This window comes from Perognathus longimembris, chromosome 7, assembly GCF_023159225.1.
Source record: "Perognathus longimembris pacificus isolate PPM17 chromosome 7, ASM2315922v1, whole genome shotgun sequence".
Classification (NCBI taxonomy): Eukaryota; Metazoa; Chordata; class Mammalia; order Rodentia; family Heteromyidae; genus Perognathus; species Perognathus longimembris.
This window is the reverse complement of record NC_063167.1, coordinates 19,101,846-19,118,529: the sequence shown is the minus strand read 5'-3', so window position 1 is coordinate 19,118,529 and position 16,684 is coordinate 19,101,846. Positions and strand designations below refer to the sequence as shown.

Genomic DNA, 16,684 nt, shown 5'->3' with positions numbered 1-16,684 from the left:
GGTATAGTTTTGATATTAGAAAAGACCTTGCAAATGATTTAACTTTCCCCCCATATGCAGTAATCTTTGTTTTAATTTAAAAGTTTTACTTGTGGGCTGGGAATGTGGCTTAGAGGTAGAGTGCTTGCCTATCATGCAAGAAATCCTGGGTTTGATTCCTCAGTACCATATAAACAAAAAGCTGGAAGTGGCGCCATGGCTCAAGTGCTAGCCTTGAGCAAAAGAAGCTCAGGCACAGTACCCAGGCCCTATGTTCAAGCCTCAGGACTGGCCAGAAAAAAAGTGTTACTTGTTGAGCGTAGATGCTGGAACAGAATGAGTGCATCCAATAGGATCCATAGAGAGATCTCTTGTATTGTGTGCCGCTTGTCTCTATGGAGAAATAATCATATACATTCCATACACCAAAAATTTCATGTCCTTTTTTTTTTCTTCTGCATGCTATGAAGGGACTGTACTACTGAATTTCACTCGCAACCCTCCATGTAGGTTTTTATCATTCCTGTATTCTGGATGAGGAAATAATAGTGTGGAAAATGAAGATATCATGTTGTAAGATTGCACAGATAGTACGTGTTGAATATGACTGGCTTGTATTCTTTCTACCAGAAATAACCATTCTGCATTTCCATTGTTTTTATATTTGTTATGCTGGTACCAAAATTGTTTTATGAACTGGGTGGTGGTGGCTAGTGTACACCTGTATCTTACTTAGCTACTCAGGAGGCTGACATCTGAGGACCACTGTTGGGTGCCAGCTTGGGCAAGAAAACCAGTAAAATCCCAAAGGCCAGAGGTGGAGCTGGGGTTCCAGTGGTAGAGAACTAGCCTTGAGAAAACAAACAAACAAACAACTAAGGTACAAGCACTGAGTTTAAACCACAGAACTGGCATAAAAAAACAAGTATTGAGCTGGGAATATGGCCTAGTGGTAGAGTGCTTGCTTCATATACATGAAGCCCTGGGTTCGATTCTTTAGCACCACGTATATAGAAAAAAGCCAGAAGTGGCACTGTGGCTCAAGTGGTACAGCGCTAACCGTGAGGAAAAAGAAGCCAGGGACAGTGCTCAGGCCCTGAGTTCAAGGTCCAGGACTGGCAAAAACAAACAAAGTTTTATATATATATATATTTTTTGGCCAGGCCTGAACATTGCCCCTGAGCTCCTTTTGTTCAAGGCTAGTGCTCTACCACTTGAGCCACAGCATCACTTCTGACTCTTTCTGTGATTAATTGGAGATAAGTGTCTCTCAGACTTTTCCTGCTGGGGCGGGCCTCAAGCCGTAATCCTCAGATCTTAGTCTTCTGAGTAGCTAGGATTACATGTGTAAGCCACATGGAGCACAGTGGGTTTTTTGTTTTGATTCACTTACAGTTTTTTGTATTTTTTGGACAACATTGTTCAAGAGCATTTTCATTGTGGCATTTCCACATATGTACAATATCACCATCAAACTCATCCCCTCTATCACTATCCTTTATCCTCCTCCTCCTCCTCACTTCTTTTTTTTTTGGGTGGCCAGTCCTGGGGCTTGGACTTAGGGCCTGAGCACTGTCCCTGGCTTCTTTTTGCTCAAGGCTAGCACTCTGCCACTTGAGCCACAGCACCACTTCTGTCCGTTTTCTGTATATGTGGTGCTGGGGAATTGAACCCAGGGCCTCATGTATACGAGGCAAGCACTCTTGCCACTAGGCCATATCCCCAGCCCCTCCTCCTCACTTCTGAAAACACTTTCAACAGAGTTTTTTGTTTTCTTTTCTATTTTTTTTTTTTTTTGCCAGTCCTGGGGCTTGAACTCAGGGCCTGGGCATGATCCCTGAGCTTCTTTTTTTTTTTTTTTTTTTTTTTTTTTAAATTTATTGTCAAAGTGATGTCCAGAGAAATTACAGTTTCATACGTTAGGCCTTGGGTACATTTCCTGTACTGTTCGTTACCTCTTCCCTCATTCCCCCCTCCCCCCATATCCCTAAGCTTCTTTTGCTCAAGACTAGCACTCTACCATTTGAGCTGTAGCGCCACTTCTGGCCTTTTCTGTTTATTGAGCTTCATGCTTATTACGCAAGCACCCTACCACTAAGCCACATTCCCAGCCCCCTATTGTTTTCTTTTCTTTTTTTTTTTTTTGGCCAGTCCTGGGCTTGAACTCAGGGCCTGAGCACTGTCCCTGGCTTCTTTTTGCTCAAGGCTAGCACTCTGCCACTTGAGCCACAGCGCCACTTCTGGCCATTTTCTGTATATGTGGTGCTGGGGAATTGAACCCAGGGCTTCATGTATATGAGGCAAGCACTCATGCCACTAGACCATATCCCCAGCCCTCCCCCTATTGTTTTCATATATGAAAATAAAGTACCTTGACCATCTTCATCCTCTTTGTTGGCCCTCCCCCATCCTGTGGGTACTTTGTCTTTCATAGAGCCATAGAGCTTTGCTTTCCTGTCGTTTTTTTTTTTTCTTTTTAAAGTGCATATTAATTGTACTAGAGGATTTTTGTCTTGGTATTTCACATGTACATATATTATGTTTTGATCAGAAAGAGTGTATTGGCTTTTCTTTGCCTGCTTTCTAACCTCCTGTTGAGTAACAGCTTTCATGGAGATTTCTTATGCCATCCTCATAGTGCATTTTGAAATTATTCACCCTTCGTTTCTTCTTCCCAGAAGCTACCTAAAACACTTGAAACTTTATTAAGAATTACAGCTAAGTCATCTTTCACAACAGTTTATTTATTTTTGCTTGTCCTGGAGCTTGAACCTCAGGGTCTGGGCACGGTCCCTTAGCCTCTTGGTGCTCAAGACAGCACTCTATCACTGGAGCCACAGTACCACTTCCAACTTTTTCTGAGTAGTTTATTGGAGGTAAGAGTCTATAAGACTTTCCTGCCTGGGCTGGCTTCCAACTGTGATCCTCAGATCTTAGCCTTCTCAGTAGCTAGGATTAGAGGTCAGAGCCACTAGCACCCAGCAACAGTTTACTTTTTTTTGTACTTATTTTTTTCTCCTGGTGCTGAGGATTAAACCCCAGGGGTTCAAGCATGCTATAGGCAAGTACTCTACCACTAAGTTTTATCTGTGGGTTATACCATCTTGTTTCACATGGAAATTGCATTAACTCTATTATGAAGTATCATTTCAAATATCATGATGTAACTTAAATAGGCATCATGTTACTGAAAACTATTTTAAGTTAAGATTTGCAGCATAACAATGCAGAAACAAAGTGCAGGTGGCTATTTAATACATGAAAATGACGAATCGATACTATCTTAGTTAGGTCAGTCTTGGGGCAGTACTTACCATAAGCTGAATGACACCTGTAAACTAGAAAGGATAAAATATTGCAGCTCCAAACCAATGGCTTTATAGTCAGTTTTACAGTAAAACACTTGGGGCCTGGTCTGTAAAGGGTGATCTGCTGTCATTCCTATCCCTGCTGAAATATCCATTTGCAACACCTGTATCTTTCTTTTTTCTTTTTGGCCAGTACTGGGCCTTGGACTCAGGGCCTGAGCACTGTCCCTGGCCTCTTCTTGCTCAAGGCTAGCACTCTGCCACTTGAGCCACAGCGCCCCCTCTGGCCGCTTTCCATATATGTGATGCTGGGGAATCGAACTGAGAGCTTCTTCATGTGTAGGAGGCAAGCACTCTTGCCACTAGGCCATACTCCCAGCCCACCTATATCTTTCTTTATCCTTCTCTTTTCTGCCCATCCCAAAAAGTTTTCTACACAGTCTAATATATCACCCCACTGCCCCTCCCCCCAGCCTCTGTACATTGCATAGGCTGGGGCACTTCTCTCTCTGCTGTTGAGATTACAAGCATAAATTTATGCTCAGGTCTCATTAAAAAAAAAATTGCCAGTCCTGGGGCTTGAACTCAAGGCCTGGACATTGTCTCTTAGCTTCTTTTGCTGAAGGCTAGCACTCTACCACTTGAGTCACAGATCCATTTCTGGCTTTTTTTGTAGTTTAGAGGAGATAAGGGTCTCGTAGTCTTTGCTGACTGGGCTGGCTTTGAACCACGATTCTCAGAAAAATCTCAGTTTCCTGAGTAGCTAAGAGTATAGGCATGAGCCATCAGTGCTTACCTGACCAGTCTTAATTTCTTTTCTTCTGTTTTTCTGTTGCTTTTAACTTTCAAGTTTCTTCTTTTGGTATAGTAGGCCTTATGTTCTCTCACATTCTGGCCCAGCTCTAACCTTTCTAGTTTTCTTCTTTTTCTTTGTTGTTGTTATTATAAAGGTGATATATAGAGAGTTTATTGTTAATGAGTACAGGTAATGAGCACATTTCTTTCTGGAGAATGTCTCTCTCTCCTATTCTCTCCCAGTTTTCCCATCCCCACCCACAGTTTTGTATAGTTCATTTTCAACATAGTGTCCAGTGAGTACCACCGCTGTATTTGTCCACCCTTCTCCGCTCCAATTTTCTTCACTGGCACTCCATTATTTCAGCTCTGCTGAAGTTCTGGTAGCTTTATGAACATACATGTTGGTTTTATAGTTTGTACAGTTTCTTCACGTAGTTGATGCCATCTTTATTTGTTTTTGGTGCAATTTTTAATTGTTTTTCCCCTTGGACTCCTCTTTGCTACCTTTTTTTGGTTGTTCATAGGGTTGAACTCGGGCCTGGGTGCTATCCCTGAGTTCTTGTGCTCAGGGCTAGTGCTCTACCACTTTTTTTTGTTTTTTGTTTTTTGTTTTTGTTTCTTGGCCAGTCCTGGGCCTTGAACTCAGGGCCTGAGCACTGTCCCTGGCTTCCTTTTGCTCAAGGCTAGCACTCTGCCACTTGAGCCACAGCGCCACTTCTGGCCGTTTTCTGTATATGTGGTGCTGGGGAATTGAACCCAGGGCCTCATGTATACGAGGCAAGCTCTCTTGCCACTAGGCCATATCCCCAGCCCAGTGCTCTACCACTTTGAGCCACAGCTCCATGTCTGGTTTTCTGGTGGTTAATTGAGATGAGTCTCATGGACTTTCCTGCTTGCTTGGGCTAGCATCACACTTTGGTCCTCAGATCTCAGCCTTCTGAGTAGGATTACAGGTGTGAGCCAACAGTGCCTGGCCTCTTCACTTCTTACTAACCTGGCTATCTCCTTACCTTTTAAGCTTCAATTAAAGTTGTCCTTTGTTTAAGTAATTACTTAATTTTGTGTGCTGGGGTTGGGGGATGGGCTGTCTTGAATTCATAATCTGTGTGCTCTGGTAAACACTCCCCCTTTTGGCTGTCCTCCTTTGGTGCCACTGTTGTACTTGGTATACATTTTATTGAAGCATGTAGTCATTGTGGTAGGATGGAATATTTACCTTTTACCAGTGGGTTCTAGCAAGCTGTTTCAATAAGCAGATTGTTGGGCTTGAGTCCAAACAGACTAATGGAAATCTCCAGTAATGAATCAGAGTTGGTGTATTGTTTTATGTATCAGTCCCTGATGATTCTCTTGGGCACCTTGGTGAGGGACAAAATCTTGTAGCCTTTTATTTTCAGCACCTGGCAAATAGTATGTAACTTAGAAATGACAAGCGGGTATATTGAAGAGATATATTCAGTGGAGTATATTTATTTTGAAGAATAGCAAGATGTCATTTTGAATTGATAAAGGTATATTGTGTAACAGAATGTAGAAGAACCCTGTGAGGGTTGGGCTTGCAGGAGTTAAGTCTTTCTTTATTGGAGGGCTAGCATAAAGAACCTTTAAGGAGTTTTATCAGCTCTGATTTTGTACTTTTTTTTTTTTACTAGTCCTGGGGCTTGAACTAAGAGATTAGTCTCTCCCTGAGCTCCCCCCCCCCCCCCCCAGGTTATCACTAACACTTGAGCACCACTTTTGGCCTTTTCTACTTATGTGGTACTGAGGAATTCAACCCAGAGCTTCTTGCATGCTAGGCAAGCACTCTACAACTAAGCCTCATTCCCAGCTCATTGTGACATTTTTCCCCCCTGTGGTACTGATAGTTGAACTTAGGGCCCCACACTTGCCGGTCAAGTGCTCTACCACTTTCATATCAGTCATGGGGCTTGAACTCAGGGCCTGGACTCTGTCCCTGAGTGGTTTCACTCAAGGCTAGTGCTTTGCTACTTTAAGCCATGCTCCATTTCACACTTTTCTGGTGGTTAATTGGAGATAAGAATCTCAGGCTGGCTTGGGACTATGATAGATCCTGTATCTCAGCCTTCTGAATAGCTAGGATTACAGGTGTGAGCCACTGGGGACCAGCTAGCCCTGTGTTTCTTAAAACAGTATTACAGATAGATGAAGAGAAAGGACTTTAGAAATAAGGCTTACTTTCCTTAATTTGTCAACTATTTACCCTGTTTCTATTTCCATATATATCACTGGAAGTGTTTATATATTGGGAAACAGTACCATACTGTTTCAGCCTAAAACATTTTCAAGATTAATTTCTATTTTTGGAGCAGGTTTGGGCCTTTAGGGTTTCAGGCTTTTTCCCTCAAGGTTAACATTCTACCCCTTGAGCCACACCTCCACTTCTGGCTTTTTGTTGGTTAATTGGAGATATGCTAGTATATATCTTCGAAATGGACTTTTCTGTCCCAGCTGACTTTGTTCTTTTTTTTTTTTTTGCCAGTCCTGGGGCTTGAACTCAGGGCCTGAGCACTGTCCCTGGCTTCTTTTTGCTCAAGGCTAGCACTGTACCACATGAGCCATAGTGCCATGTCTGGCCTTTTCTATTTATGTGGTGCTGAGGAATTGAACCCAGGGCTTCATGCATGCAAGGAAAGCACTCTACCACTAAGCCATATTCCCAGCCCCCTAGCTGACTTCAAACTACTATCCTCAAATCTTAGCCTCTTGATTACCACTCAGCTGTATGTTTGTACATACAGTCTTGTTGTATATGCTCTGGTATCTGGTAGCATTAATAATTAAAATAACTGAATTGTAGTTTATTACTTGAATCCATTAACCATCTTAGCAGAATGCCATCAAACATCTGCAGCATTAATAGTTTATATTTGTTTAGCTAAAGTGCTCACAATTTTCAGTGATGAGTAATAAAAATGGAAGTTTAACTTAATTCTAGTGTTTGTTAGAACTTCATTTTTTCCTGTGAATCATGGGAGTAAGAAAATAATAATATTGCAAACATTTGTTGGAATAACAGCTTTTTAAGTTCAGATGTGGTGAAGATAGGTGTGTGTATACATACATACACATACATATATACATTTATTTTGGTTGGTTGTGGGGCTTGAACTCAGGGCCTGGGTACAGTCCCTGAGCTCTTTTGCTCAAGGCTAGTGCTCTGCCACTTTGAGTCACAGCACCACTTCCATTTTTATTTTTTGGCCAGTCCTGGGGCTTGGACTCAGGGCCTGAGCACTGTCCCTGGCTTCTTTTTGCTCAAAGCTAGCACTCTGCCACTTAAGCCACAGCGCCACTTCTGGCCGTTTTCTGTATATGTGGTGCTGGAGAATCGAACCCAGGGCCTCACGTATACGAGGCAGGCACTCTTGCCACTAGGCCATATCCCCAGCCCCCACCACTTCCATTTTTTGAGTGGATAATTGGAGATAAGAGTCTCAGGAGGGCCTGGGCTGGCTTCGAACCATGATCCTCAGATCTCAGACTTCTGAGTAGCTAGGATTACAGGTGTGAGCCACTGGCGGGCACCTAGTTTACACTTGCTTTTTTAGTGAGTAGCAAAAGTTAAAAAGAAACTTGTGTGAATTCCACTTTCAATCTTTATTGACTTTGTCTTTGAATAAGTCACTTGTCTGAACCTCAGTTTCCAATCTATGAGATGCAATAATGTGTACCTTTTCAGTCTAGAAACCAAGTTTTGTTTTGTTATTAGTGATCTATTTGTGATTACTACACCTAGTTTTCTTCTTTTTTTGCCAGTCCTGGGCCTTGAACTCAGAGTCTAGGCACTGTCCCTGAGCTTCTTTTGCTCAAGGCTACCACTACCACTGGAGCCACAGCTCCACTTCTGCCTTTTTCTGTTTATGTGGCACTGAGGAATTGGACCCAGGGTTTCGTGCATGCGAGGCAAGCACTCTACCACTAAGCCATATTCCCAGCCCTCCCAGTTTTTTTCTCAGTGTTCTTTCTTCTAGTAGCTAGGAAATAATTTTGTTTATTGCATTACATTTAAGGACTGGAATAATTTCTTGCAAAATGGGGATAATATTACTTTTTTTTGGTGTGATTAGAGAGTTCATAAAGCACCTTTTTTTTTTTTTTTTGAGGGTTCTTGGGGCTTGAACTCAGGGCTTGGGCATTGTCCCTTAGCCTTTGTGTGCTCAAGGTTAGCTCTCTACCACTTGAGCTACAGCACCACTTCAGGCTTTTCTGAGTAGTTTATTAGAGATAAGAATCTCAGACTTTTCTGCCCATGCTGGCTTTGAACTGTGATCCTCAGGTCTCAGTCTCCTGAGTAGCTAGGATTACAGGCATGAGCCACCGGCTCTAGGCTCATAAAGCATTTATAGGACAGGTTCTGGCATAAGAAGTAATATTGTCATTGCTTCTTTTTTTTCTTTTTTTCTTTTTTTCCAGTCCTGGGGCTTGAACTTAGGGGTGTAGGTACTGTCCCTGAGCCTTTTTGTGCTGAAGGCTAGTGCTCTGCCACTTGAGCCACAGTGCCACTTGTGGCCTTTTCTGAGTAGTTTATTTAGAGATAAGTGTCTCATGGATTGTCCTACCTAGTCTGACTTTGAACTGCCATCCTCAGGTCTCAGCCTCCTGAGTAGCTAAGGTTATAGGTGTGAGCCACTGGCTTTTGTCATAGTTAACAGCATTATGGAATAGAATATATTTTAAAGATAATAGATCTTTCACTATAATTAAGTTCAAACTAGGTTCAATATCTTCTCTTTTTCCATGTATGTTTCTTCCCCTACCCCCATAGCTTCATGCACCTTGGTTAAGCCTCTTTGTTATTTCCTCCTCTCATTGCTTATATTTCTCCTGTTTTGCCTGATTCTCCCCCAACTGCTATCTCCTTCCCATAATGGTTCTTTGCACCAATAAGCTCTTTTGCTTATTATTTTGGCTTTGTGTTAGTGAATTGGAAACATCATTATCTAGGCTTGCATACTGGAAAATCCTCCAGGGAAGCAGAAGTAGGTGTGTAAATGAAAAGCCTACCTTTGTGAGGAATAAATATTCTAGTGGAGGCAACTTTAGTCTTAAGGTACAGACATCTATTTTAGTTAGAATTCTATTTTAGTAAAGATTGAGGACATTTAATGAAAATATAGGAACTCACAGGGGCATCATAGAGCATATGCTATTTTCAGGAATAAAATAGAATTTGTGCCCTGGGGCCTGCACTCGGGGCCGGGCACTCTCCCTCATTTCTTTCTCTCTCTCCTCCTTTTGCTTAAGACTAGCATTTTTTACCACTTGAGCCAACAGCTCATTTCTGACTTTTTGGTGGCTAATTGGAGTCTCAAGGACTTTTCCTGCTCAGGCTGGCTGTCATCCTCAGATCTCAGCCTCCTAAGTAGCTGGGATTATAGGAGCATTGCTGCTTGTCAGTTTTTCCTGTTTCTATGTTGACTGCTACTTTCTGCTTTTCTTAGCAGGTTATACTTGACCCATACTGCCATTCTACTCCTTGAGCAAGTACCTCCAGTTCTGGGATATATGTGCCTGGACTGGCCCTGAACTGTGATTCTCCTCTTGCAGCTTTTAGTGGTTAATTGTGGAGATAAGAGTCTCACAGACTTTCCTGCTGCAGCTGTCTTTGAACGAACATCCTCAGATCTCAGACTCCCGAGTATTTAAGATTACACGCCTGAGCCATCAGCACCCAGCTGTTTCTTTTTCTTTGGACTATAGAATAGGCTGGGTAGAAAGGAAGATTTTTAAAAAAATCTAGAGGGAGGGGCTGGGAAGATGGCCTAGTGGTAAAATGTTCGTCTCGTATACATGAAGCCCTGGGTTCGATTCCTCAGCACCACATATATAGATAAAAGCCAGAAGTGGTGCTGTGACTCAAGTGGTAGAGTGCTAGCCTTGAGCAAAAAGCAGCCAGGGACAGTGCTCAGGCCCTGAGTCCATGCCCCAGGACTGGCAACAAAAACAAAACAAATAAACAAAAAATCTAGAGCGGCTGGGAATGTGGCTTAGTGGTAGAGTGCTTGCCTTGCATGCATGAAGCCCTGGATTCCTCCGCACCATATAAACAGATGAAGCCAGAAGTGGTGCTGTGGCTCAAGAGGTAGAGTGCTAGCCTTGGGCAAAAAGAAGCCAGGGACAGTGCTCAGGCCTGGAGTCCAAGCCCCAGGATGGCCAAAAACAAGAAAAAGAAAAGAACCTAGAGAGCTGGGGAAAGAATCAGGAGACCATACTAGAATGTTCAAGGAATGAAGGAATTTTATTTGATTTATTTTTGGTGGTATTGGGGTTTGAACTTAGGGACATCCTGTTTGTTAGTTAGGTGCTCTACCATTTGAACCATATCCATAGCCCAGATTGAAGGAATTTTTAGGAGATCTTCCCAAATGATAACTAAAATGACAAAGGAAATAAAAAAGGTAAGTAAAAGATCATGGGTTTGAGCCAGTGATTATTTTTTGAAAGTTTTTAAACATTTTACAGGGAGGATTTCATTACTAGAAGAGGGTTTCTAAGTAGGAGTTTCACTGAACTGGTGATTTGGCTTAGAATTGAGAAAAAAAAATGGATGTAGGCAAAATGCTCTTTAATTATAATTTTTATTTTGTCCTGGGGCTTGAACTCGGGGCCTGGGGGCTACCCCTGAGCCTCTTTGTGCTGAATTTAGTGCTCTCCCACTTGAGCCACAGCACCACTTACAGACTTTCCTGGGTAGGCTGGCTTTGAACTATGATCCTTAGACTGTAGCCTCCTGAGTAGCTAGGATTTTTTTTTAATTTAAAAAATTGTGTGTGTGTGCACGCGCGCATGCGTGTATGCGTGCATGCACTTTCGTGTGCAAGTAAACTAACAGTAGGGCTTGAACACAGCTTGGTCACTGTCCCTGAGCTTTTTTTCTCAGGGCTAGTGTTGTGCCATTTGAGTGCCACAGCTCCACTTCTGGCTTTTCTGGGGTTAGTTGGAGGAAAGAGTCATGGACCTTTCTGCTTGGGCTGACTTTGAACTATGATCCTCAGATTTCAGCTTCCTTGGTAGCAAGCATTATAGGTGTAGGCCACTGGCATCTGTTGAAATGCTTTGCTTTAGCAACTGGACTTTTTAAAGTAATCTTGATATTCTAAATGTTGTAAATGAAATAGTAAAGCAGATAGTAGAGTATCATCTCTCCCTCTGTAGAAAGGCTGACCAGAAATTGCCCTTTGATGATAAAGAATGATTGACTGGAGATATTTGAATACTTTATAGAGAACAGTGTAGGAGATGGATAATGTTGAATAAGTGCTTAAGTATTAGGCATTTTGTCTCAATCATCAATCATTTGTGAAATGGCTGATAGTTTTTTGATTTTTTTTGGCCAGTCCTGGAGCTTGGACTCAGGGCCTGAGCACTGTCCCTGGCTTCTTTTTGCTCAAGGCTAGCACTCTGCCACTTGAGCCACAGCGCCACTTCTGGCCATTTTGTGTATATGTGGTGCTGGGGAATCGAACCCAGGGCCTCATGTATATGAGGCAGGCACTCTTGCCACTAGGCCATATCCCCAGCCTGGCTGATAGTTTTATAGATGAGAAAACTGTGAAGAATATAGTATTGATAAATAGGGCTTTGTCAAGGTATTCTACCCCTCCCCCTTCATGTATATATACTAGAACTGTATTCACTGTCCTGGAATATGAGTATTGTCCTCCCCCCACCCCCCATTTTGGGGCTTGAACTTGGGCTCTTGTCTCAACATTTCACTATAGTAGGCAGATGGAGAACACAAGAGTGGCTGATGGTGTAGTGAGGCAGAGGGCATCTGGAAGGAAAGGAGAAAGAAGAGGGTGAGGAGACCTAAGAGTGATTTGAGAGCAAATAAGTGGAAGGAGAGAAAGATAGATGATGGGAAGATACCTTGAAAGGAATAGAAAATGCTAGGAGAGGCTGGGGATATGGCCTAGTGGCAAGAGAGCCTGCCTCGTATACATGAGACCCTGGGTTCGATTCCCCAGCACCACATATACAGAAAACGGCCAGAAGTGGCGCTGTGGCTCAAGTGGCAAGAGTGCTAGCCTTGAGCAAAAGGAAGCCAGGGACAGTGCTCAGGCCCTGAGTCCAAGGCCCAGGACTGGCCAAAAAAAAAAAAAAAAAGAAAATGCTAGGAGAGGAGATAATAAGAAATAAATGCAAAAAGCACAGTCATCAAAGCTTACCACTAGAATACTGGGGATGGGAACTTCTTGCAGCGCCATGGAGGCTATTTAGTGATAGAGGAAGGCTCAATGCCTGTAATCCTAGCTACTCAGGAGGCTGAGATCTGAGGAATATGTTTCAAAGCCAGGCCAGGGAAGGAAAGTCTATGAGACTCAGGTCTCCAGTTAGCCGCCAGAAAACCAGAAGGGACGCTGTGGCTTAAAGTGGTGGAGCACCAGCCTTGAGCAGAAAGAGCTCAGGGACAGTGCCTAGGCCTTAAGTTCAAGCCCCAGGACTGACCCCCCCACCCCCCAAAAAATCAGATTAAGATCGTGGCAATGCCATTTAGGTGCTCTGAGTATTGGTTTCCTGTCAGTTGACAGTGATTGAAGAAGGCATTTCTTAAAGGTTCAGTCTGCTAAATGGGAGCAATCATGGTGAGATTACAGTGGCAATTACATAAATATGAATAATGCATGTTTGCTGCCTTTATTTAGTTCTACTTAGTTTCCTTAGGGAAATATAAATAGAATTTGTAATATTCCTGATTGAAACTGAGCTTGTGGAGTTTTGGGTTTTCAAGAAATGTCTAGATTAGAATCAAAGAAGAAAGCAGATACCGATTTTGTAAACGTTCATGCTATCCTGAAGGACAAAAATTGTTTCATATGACATTGCAAACTTTGTACCTAATAGCCTGTTCTTCTCCCCACCCCCACCTCCCTCTTTTTTTCCTGGTCCTGGGGCTTGAATTCAGGGCTTGGTCACTGTCTCTGAGCTTTTTTCCCTAATGCTCTACCATTTGAACTTCACTTTCAGCTTTTTGGTAGTTCACTGGTGATGAATCTTAAGGATTTTTCCTGCCTGGGCTGACTTTGAATTGAGGATCCTCAGATGTTAGCTTCCTGAGTAGCTAGGATTATAGGTGTGAGCCATCAGCTCTGATTATTTATTTTTTATTTTTGTGAACCTATTCCAGTGCATTTACTTCCATAATCATAATTTCTATTTCAAGGCCTTTTGAAATTGTTGTGCCACAATAACTGTTTGTACCCAGATAACTGAATTTTAGCCTAATTTAAGAAAAAATTACTTTCAGACAGTTTTTTTGCTAAATGGCACAGGCTGGTCTAGAATTTGCAGTCCTCCTGCCTTAATCTCCTGCTGGAATTGCAGGGATAAACTACCATGCCTGGCTTGAATTAATTTTCTTGCCTAGTTTTTTTTTTTTTTTTTTTCCCTCACAGGTAATGTTTGACCATTTGAGCCCCATGTCCACTTCTGACTTTTTCCTGTTTAATTAGATTAAGAGTCTTGGATTAGTCTTCCTAGGCTGGCTTCAAACCAGGATTCTCAGATCTCAGCCTCCTGAGATTTTGGTGTGAGCCACCAGTGTTCTGCAAATTATAACTGTTTTGAATAATGTACTTCACATTTTAAAAACCCTTGATGCTATTATGGATCTTTTACTAATGACTTTCGAGCTGAGTAAATGGAAGCTTAATGAAATTCTTATGATGTAGATAGGAATATATCAAGTGATTGGAAAGGTTTGAAAGGTTTCTTGTGACAAGCTCTATTACTTTTTTACTGGCTGGTGGTTTGGGGAGCACCTAGACATTTTCTCCTCTGGAAGAATGCTGGGATGTATGTTATGTAGTGTGTTGGGTCAGAAAAGTTCTTGTTTGTACTTAATCACATTTTGACTATAACAATGTTAAATTTTCACTTATTAGCCGGATGTAGCTTACATAATCATCTCCGAACATCATTGCTCTGCAGCTTATTGATGTTTACTTATTAAAATGCATGAAAAAATGGATAGCATAATTTTCATATGGTTGTTTCTTTTCATTTTTTAAAATAAAAGGAAATGGGAGGGGATAAAGCAGGGATCATTGCTGAACCCTGATGGTTAGAGGTAAGTGAATGTTTAATCTCAGTTACTTGGTTTTTGTTATTGTCTTTGTGGATATTAAGAGTAAATAGAAACTTTTTAGTTGCGTGTAATGTGTATATAATTTGAGATACTGACTTGAAGTTTTTCCTTCCTTTATTCTGAATACTAGGTACGTTCTATGGATGAACTAAATCATGATTTTCAAGCACTTGCTCTGGAGGGAAGAGCTATGGGAGAGGTAAGTGAGCTGATGTGTCAGAAATGTGGGTATGTCTTAAGGGAATGCTGGAGTTGTCTTTCATCAGATGTGTCTGAAATCTAGTCTCCAGAAGTATGTGTTTGCTTTCCTTTGTTGCCATCCTCATGATTCCCATTCAGGAATATTGCTGTAACTGCTATCATTATATGAAGAATACTAACTTCAGCCTAATGGCCTACAAACAAAACAAAGCAACGAAAATTTGAGCACAAATGACTGAATATTATGTGTTAGTAAGTCAGCAGTGATTAAAGTATTAAAATTAAAAAAATTAATTTTGTATGCACCAAATATTCTATTTCAGTGGCTAGGTTCTTTAGTAGTTGGAAAAGGGAGTCTTAGATGAGCTGCTAATTAAATATGTCAGTAACTTATTTTAGAGTAGTTCCTTTATAAAGATTTTTTTTTAAGACCTTTTGTGAAGGGGGAGTGGTGTTAGGTTTCTGATCACATAATTACAGAAGGTCAAGATCTGAACTAGTCATCCTTTATAAGGAATTTGGCTTTGTTTTTTATTGAAACTTGGCAAAAACTAAATTTACTATCATTCCTTATATTGGTAGGTAGACTAACCTTTTTTTTTTGCCAGTCCTGGGGCTTGAACTCAGGGCCTGAGCACTGTCCCTGGCTTCCTTTTGCTCAAGGCTAGCACTCTATCACTTGAGCCACAGCGCCACTTCTGGCCTTTTCTATATGTGGTGCTAAGGAATCGAACCCAGGGCTTCATATATACGAAACTAGCACTATACCACTAGGCTATATTCCCAGCCCGACTAACCATTGTTGAAGGAGTTTACTCTTGTTTAAATTGCAGATGACCTCTGGTGATTCTAGTTGTTGGCAATAGCATGATTGATGACAGACAGAATATACAGTTTGAGTGAATTACTTAAGATGTCACAGATTAACACATGACACATTTACTTGTGTCTCTCATACTAGAGAATAACCTTAGGTTTTCTCTTTCGTTACATTTGTTTTATGTCTAGTATTTAAAAACTCCTATATCTTTTAATGTTCCAGAGAAGGGACACTTACTGTATATTTATCCTTTAGATATGTTTGTTCTACAATTTAGCCAGTATTTGATCCAGATACTATGTGGTAGTAAGTTTTAAGGTTCTTCCAAGTTTATTTGTGGTTAGAGATTAGAGTTAAACTCTTCTGGTGTTTTGATACTAAGATTATTATTTAGTTACAAGATTTTGCCTCCAACTTTTCTGAATGATATTGTCACAGAGTCCAATGTCCTACGTAACATCTGTGTTCTTACCTTTTTTTTTTTTTTTTAAATAAATTTTAACACCAGTCCTGGGTTTTGAACTACCACTTGACCCACAGGGAATATTCATACATTTTAAGAGATGATTGGTAGTGATCCACAGTTGACTGTGCCTGCCTAGTAATAATTGAAGCAGTATGTGTTCCAATAAACTTATGTATGGTTATTGGGTACAAGACTTAATTTCTGGAGCAAAGTTTGAAAAGAAAATAAAGATTTGTTAGCCATTAATTACAGAAGGAGCAACTATATTTACTGTCTCCCATTTCAATGATTGTTTTTTGTTGTTGTGAGGCTTAAACTCAGGGCCTGTGCACTGTCCCTGAGCTATTTTTGTTCAAGCCTTAGTACTCTGCCACTTGAGCCATAGCTCTACTTCCATTTTTTTTTGGTTGTTAATTGAATATAAGAGTCTCATAGACTTTTTTGCCCAGATTGGTTTTGAACCGTGATCCTCAGATCTCAGTCTCTTGGGTAGCTAGGATTACAGGCGGGAGCCACCAGCACTTTGCAACACATAGGGAGATTTTCTTTTTTCTTTTCTTTGGTCAGTCCTGGGCTTGAACTCAGGGCCTGAGCACTGTCCCTGGCTTCTTTTTGCTCAAGGACAGCACTCTACCACTTGAGCCACAGTGCCACTGCCAGCTTTTTCTGTATATGTGGTGCTGAGGAATTGAGCCCTGGGCTTCATGCATGCTAGACAAGCACTCTACCATTAAGCCATATTCCTAGCCCCATAGGGAGATTTTTAAAACACCTATATGTTAACTTCTAATTGAATCATTAATTTTAACTAGTAAGAAATTATCTCTAGGAGGGCTTTGTATATAGAGGAATTGTGTATATTAATATTTAATATAAACACTATCAGTTAAAAAGCAAATTGTATGGGCCTTTATTTTATTTATTTACTTATTTTATTATTATTTTTTTGCCAGTCCTATGCCTTAAACTTAAGGTCTGGGCGCTGTTCCTTAGCTCCTTTGTGC

At 41.3% G+C, this 16,684-nt stretch overlaps 1 protein-coding gene across 25 annotated transcripts in view; it reads left to right on the top strand.

The window, feature by feature from the left end:
* The window catches only part of Pum1 (pumilio RNA binding family member 1), a 124,205-nt gene that overhangs the window by 19,468 nt on the left and 88,053 nt on the right, over positions 1-16,684 (top strand). For all 25 annotated transcript variants that reach the window (XM_048350729.1, XM_048350726.1, XM_048350705.1 and 22 more), the window contains one exon: positions 14,324-14,392. In XM_048350729.1, the coding sequence (XP_048206686.1) occupies positions 14,324-14,392 (69 nt within the window). The remainder of the gene's footprint in view (positions 1-14,323; positions 14,393-16,684) is intronic.